The sequence below is a fragment of the Nicotiana attenuata genome, chromosome 3 (assembly GCF_001879085.1).
Source record: "Nicotiana attenuata strain UT chromosome 3, NIATTr2, whole genome shotgun sequence".
Taxonomy (NCBI): Eukaryota; Viridiplantae; Streptophyta; class Magnoliopsida; order Solanales; family Solanaceae; genus Nicotiana; species Nicotiana attenuata.
Window position 1 is genome coordinate 55,230,989 of NC_031991.1, and position 6,719 is coordinate 55,237,707.

General features: G+C 37.1%; 1 protein-coding gene across 1 annotated transcript; it reads left to right on the forward strand.

The window, feature by feature from the left end:
- Positions 357-4,468, forward strand: LOC109223797 (probable LRR receptor-like serine/threonine-protein kinase At1g74360). Its single transcript, XM_019388230.1, has 2 exons — positions 357-830; positions 1,038-4,468. Exons 1-2 carry the CDS (start codon positions 761-763, stop codon positions 4,256-4,258), a joined length of 3,291 nt encoding a protein of 1,096 aa, XP_019243775.1. The 5' UTR covers positions 357-760; the 3' UTR covers positions 4,259-4,468.

Here is a 6,719-nt window from a genome sequence, read left to right on the forward strand (position 1 = left end):
TCAAAAACTCAATTTTCAAGTTTTTATCAAATTTATGTCCAAACGCTAGCTTAAACACAAGTTTAGATTACAATTGATGTATTTTCCTAAAAACTTTCTTCATTTTTGAAGGTCAGCCGCCCTTTTATGTCGATTCAACATAGATATTAGTCGAAGGTTTGAAGGGGGAGCAAATGTAGAAAATGCGAAATTGGAAAGAAATTAAACTGGTCATTAAGTTCTAGAACTAAACAAATACAATTCCATAGTTATCACATAACACGAATTCTCTCGCCTTCAACCAGTGCACAAATGGTCAATTTGGGCGGCTTTTTATATACTTATATGCCTATTTCTAAAAGTTCTGGTCCATGAAATTCCAAACCCTCCTCCCTCTTCTTTCCACCAAAAAACAATACTATAACTATAGTACAACCACAATAAACACACCCTTTTAAAATTTAATAATCAAAACACTAAACTACTACAAAAGCAATAGTATTAAATTATTCTAGCGTACGTGCATTTGTCTTAATAAAGTTTGGTTTGGTCCATCTGCAGGCCCTCTGAAATTCAACTACATTTTCCCCATGTTTATTCCTCCTCCCTTAGATATTGTCTCTAAACTACCAAAACCCTTAAAAATTATTTTTGCACAAATTTCTAAACCCCTGACATAACAAGAATTCATCTGTCAACTCTGTGACAAAAAAAAAAAAAAAAAAAAGTACAGAGAGGAGAAATACTGAGGGGAAGAAAACAAGATTGAGTTATATTGATCATGTCAGAAGAGGAATCTGATATTCTTCTTCGTCTTGCATTATTCCACTTCTTGCTACTGATTACTACAGGTTTGTATTGTTTACTCAAAGCCAGAAATATTCTATCATAGGCTAATTAATATGGACTACTAATTAAAAAAATTCCAAGATTCTTGCATGTTCAAAGTGCTACTGTAATTTTTTAAAAAGTAGTAAAATTTACACTAGTTTTTTTGAGTTTCTCGAGGATGATTTTGCTATATTAACGTTTCCATTTTTATGTTTTTTGAATTATAGGAAGGCTAGTTAGTGGAGATTCACTCGAAACAGACAAGCGAGTGTTGCTGAGTTTCAAGTCATTTCTTGAGGAACAAAATCCAATTAATAAAGGATACAAACACACAGAATGGAATCCAATAGACTCGTCTCCCTGCAATTGGCCTGGAATTTTTTGTGATAATGGAATCAATCGTGTCACTGAAATTCACCTCTCTAACAACAATTTGTCCGGCAAGTTTTTTGATAACTTCTCGGCCATGACAGCGTTGACTTATATTGACCTGTCGACGAATACAATTGGTGGTGCTATTCCTGCAGACTTAGGCCAGTGTCAAAATCTGAGATTCTTGAATTTGTCACACAATATTATAGACGGGGAGCTTAATTTGACAGGGCTGAACAATTTGCAAGTTCTTGATTTGACCATGAATAGGTTTCATGGGGAAATCAAGTTAACTTTCCCGGGGATTTGTGACAGTTTAGTGGTTGCTAATATTTCTAATAATAATTTCACTGGTGAGATTGGAAGTACCTTTGATCAGTGCTGGAATCTCAAGTATCTTGATTTGAGTTACAATAACTTGACTGGGGAATTGTCACTTGGTTTTGATAAGCTTATGGAGTTTTCGGTATCTAATAACAAGTTCACTGGCTCTCTGCCTGATTCATTTTTCACTCCAAACTGTAGTTTGCAGGCCTTGGATTTATCAGAAAACGGATTCGTTGGAGGATTTTTAAAAGAGATATCGAATTGTAAAAACTTGGTAGAGTTGAATTTGTTTGGAAACAACTTTTCAGGTCCAATTCCAAGGGAAATTGGATCAGTTATTAGTCTTCAGGCACTTTACTTGGGAAGCAATAATTTTTCAAGGGATATTCCAGAGACTCTATTAGGCCTAAGCAACTTGGTGTTTCTTGATCTTAGTAGAAACAACTTCAGAAGAGAAATACAAGAGATTTTCGGGCGATTTACACAGGTAAAGTTTCTACTGTTGCATGGTAACTCATATACTGGAGGCATAGTTTCCTCTGGAATTCCCAACTTAGTGAATCTTTCTCGGTTGGATTTGAGTGATAACCAGTTTTCTGGTCCATTACCAGTTGAACTTTCCAAGATGGAAGGTTTAAAGTTTCTGATTCTTGCATACAACCAGTTTAATGGAAGTATACCATCAGAATACGGGGATTTTCCAACGCTTCAGGCACTTGATCTTTCCTCTAACAAATTAACTGGCGCGATACCACCTGATTTGGGAAAGCTAAACTCACTTTTGTGGTTGATGCTTGCTAACAATTCACTGATCGGTGGAATACCACCCGAGTTGGGAAATTGCAGTAGCTTACTGTGGCTGAATCTTGCAAATAATCAACTTTCAGGGCCAATACCTCCTCAGTTAGCAAGAATTGGCTCAAACCCTATGCCTACTTTCTTGTTGAATAGGAAAAAGGATAAGGTCACTGCTGGCTCGGGGGAGTGCTTCGCTATGAGGAGGTGGATACCAGCTGATTATCCTCCATTTAGCTTTGTATATCCCCTTCTTACAAGAAAAAATTGTAGAAGCTTATGGGATAAATTGCTTAAAGGGTATGGTTTATTTCCAGTGTGTGAACCTGGTAGTAATGTTCGTTCGAATCAGATATCAGGTTATCTTCAACTCAGTAAGAACAAGTTTTCAGGTGCGATCCCTCCTGAAATTGGCAGTATGCAGAATTTCAGTATGCTTCATTTGGGCGTAAATGAATTCTCTGGCACTCTTCCTCCAGAGATTGGGAAAATGCGACTAGTAGTCCTTAATGTTTCACAGAACAGAATTTCAGGTGAAATTCCAAGTCAGATTGGGTACATTAAGTGCTTGCAGATTCTTGATTTATCCTATAACAATTTCTCTGGTCTATTCCCGGCTAGCTTTAGTAACTTGACTGACCTGAGCAAGTTCAACGTCTCGTACAACCCATACATCTATGGTTCTATACCAGAAAGTGGACAGTTGGCCACATTTGAGAAGTCATCATATCTTGGCGATCCATTGCTTCACCTTCCATCTTTCATTGACAACTCTACCAACAATGCAATAAACAAGGGTGGAAGTTTCAAAAGGACCACAAAGTTAGGGGCAATTTTGGTATTCTTGGCTCTGGTGCTGGCTTTCCTAGTTTGTGGAGTCATGACACTCATTATCTGCCTCGTCCTAAAATCTCCGATAGATACACCAGGATATCTACTGGAGGATTCAAAGGGCCGACATGATTTGCCATCAAGTTCAGGTGCATCCTCACCATGGTTGTCTAATGATGTTAAGGTGATCCGTTTGGATACAACAAGCTTCACACATTCTGATATATTGAAGGCCACAGGTAGATTCTCGAATGATAGAATTATAGGGAAGGGAGGATTTGGGACAGTATATCGCGGAATCTTGCCTGATGGAAGGGAAGTGGCAGTGAAAAAGCTACAAAGGGAGGGATTTGAAGGGGAAAGAGAGTTCAGAGCTGAAATGGAGGTACTAAGTGGAAATGACTTTGGTTGGCATCCGAACCTTGTTACTCTTTACGGATGGTGCCTAAATGGATCAGAGAAATTGTTAGTCTATGAATACATGGAAGGTGGAAGCTTAGATGACATTATCACAGATAGAACCAAGTTTTCATGGAAGAGAAGAATTAATGTGGCGATTGATGTAGCGCGTGCTTTAGTCTTCTTACACCACGAGTGCTATCCTTGTATTGTTCATAGAGATGTCAAGGCTAGCAATGTGCTTCTAGACAAAGACGGTAGGGCAAGAGTCACGGATTTTGGCCTCGCTAGGGTAATGGATGCTGGAGATAGTCATATCAGCACAATGGTTGCTGGCACAGTCGGGTATGTTGCACCAGAATATGGACAGACGTGGCAGGCTACAACAAAAGGCGACGTTTACAGTTACGGAGTGCTGGCAATGGAGCTAGCGACAGGTAGACGTGCTGTAGATGGAGGCGAGGAATGTTTAGTTGAATGGGCGAGACGAGTGATGGGAGACGGAAGGCAAGGATTTACTAGAACCATGATACCGGTTGCTCTTTTGGTATCTGGCTTAGCAGAAGGAGCAGAGGAGTTGAGTGAATTGCTTAGGATAGGAATAAGGTGCACTGCTGATAATCCTCATGCTAGACCTAACATGAAAGAAGTATTGGATATGTTGATTACAATTTCTCGCAGCCAAAGATCAGGATCTAGTCGTAGCACTTCTCCTTCATTTTGATGAACTTCTTTTGTTTCAACTTACAGCAAAAGTGTCAATAGTTTTACACATTTGTAACATACATAGCACATTCTTCTTGTAAACAGTTCTTTTAGATTCTTTATTCTGTCACTCTGGTTGTTAAAATCCCATAATTTTTGTGAAGATTATAGAGTTGAAATGTGAAGTAACTTTTCAAAGGTTTCCTATGGTAAGTTTAAACTTAGCTGGCTTTGGGAGCCTCGCACAATATTTTGTTTTAGAGTTTAAGTTCTCTGCATTGACATCCTTAAGTATTTTTATACTAATGGTTTTAAGTTGATTTACAATAACAAGTAACTCCGCATATGATACAGTAACTAGTAAAAAAAAAAAAAGTTATAACTTGTTATAACCGATTAAAAATTGTACTTAATGAGTGATGACCACAGCTTCAAAATATTTTTGCTTCTGTTCTCTAAGAACTTAATGAGTGATGACCACAGCTTCAAAATAGTTCCTCTCAAGAAGTTGCCCGTGAAATGCTTGTAAGATAGTTAATTTGTAGCCATAGCAGATATTGAGACACAATTATACAATCAATCTAGAGTTAGAGTTTAAGAAAGCGTACCGTTCAACTCCATTGATTCAGCAGCGACAGCAACCGGCGATTAAATACCAGCTTTCACAATTCACTAGCTACACGCTCTCGCAGCCCGAATAACTTGCACGTATTAAGAGGCAGAATACGATAGGGTTTTCTACTAGCTAGTATTTATCCACAGGCCAATCGTTATTGGGCCTTACTTATCCACACACACAGTATTTAATAGGGAGAAATTCAAAAATAGCCAGATTTACAAGTGGTCGTTCAAAAATAGCCCAGTTTCAAAAGTAATCGAAATTTAGCCACTTTTCATGTAAAGATAAATCTGAGCGAAAACACTGTTCAAAACCCGGAAAATACGCCAGTATATTATGCTGGAGTTCCAGCATAAGTATACTTGAACTCCAGCATAATATACTGGAGTTCCAAGATAAGTATGCTGGAACTCCAGCATAATATGATGGAGTTCCGGCATAAGTATACTAGAACTCTAGCATAATATACCGGAGTTCCAGCAAAGTATACCGGTCCAGTATAATATGCTGGAAGTTCATACACAAGTGCTCGAATCTCCAGTATATTATGCTGGAACTTTCCGTGTGTTGGAGTTCCAGCACAATATGCTGGAAGTTCATATACAGGTGCACCGAACTCCAGTATATTATAATGGACCGGTCTCTATTGCAGCAAAATAGTGGCTATTTTTCATTGACTTAGTAAACGCTAGCTATTTTTGAATGACCAGTCCGAAAACTGGCTAGACTGTGCTATTTTTACTATTTAATATTAGGCCTTTTTTTAATCCATCACTTGGTCACGTCACTATCCTTTTAGGCTATAACCAATTAACGCAAGTCCAGATTCCAACCATGCAAACATTGTGATTTGGTGATCTACAAGATGAAAAGAAATGCTAATCCAAGTAAAAGCAAATGAAGCAGACAAGTATTGACTCACTTACCCACCCAGAAAGCAAGTGTAAGACTCAGTAATGAGGGATTAGTTCCTCCTGAAAATGATTATGGTGATTATCATCAACATTAGTATTATCTAGTGCGCTGAATCTGTTGTCAGGTGATCAAATCTTGTGATTGCCATTCTTTTTCGTATACCTTAATTTGTAACTTCTAAAGTTTAATTGTCTTATTTGATGTTAAGTGTTATTTCATCAAGTGAGATAATATTGCCACACATACAGTTTATGTTACAGAATTTTTTGCACAAGATTAACCAATGGGGTCAAATCATGGAATAATCACCACTTAAAGTTGATCTAGAAGGTTAAGGGGGAATAGCACTAACAGACTACTGAAATGCAGCGGACGCGTTTGAATTTTCTTATCTACAGACCGTGTTTATGAATATTAAGTCTTTACTTTACTTCAAAATTTACAATTTTCCCAAGGTAAAATTCCAAGACCTATCGCCTAATTTTAAAGGAAAAATGACAATAATAGTTGAAAAAAATATATAAAATTTGTATATTTTTTTGTATATATATACATTCTGTATGTTATATACAAAAATTATTCAAATTTTATACACTTTCTGGCGGGAGCTAAAAGTGATAATACCCCAATTTTAAATTGTAAAATTAAAATAATCTAATAGAATCATATTCTACTTCTCTTCTTTTTATTTTCACAAAACAGTAATTTAATTACTAGATTTCACTATACTATTCTAATCCCAATTTTTGTGGAAAAGGATAAAGTCACAGGAATAATTAAAGCAAAATTAGTTTTAAAACAGAAAAAAAAAAAAGCCAGAAGGAGGAAGGTGTGAGGAGATAACGTGGCACTACCCCAATGCTCGCACTGATTCGTACAATACAAAGTGCAACACAGTTTGCGCCTGACCATTTTTAGTTAATTTTAGTGCCCTTTGATAATTAAT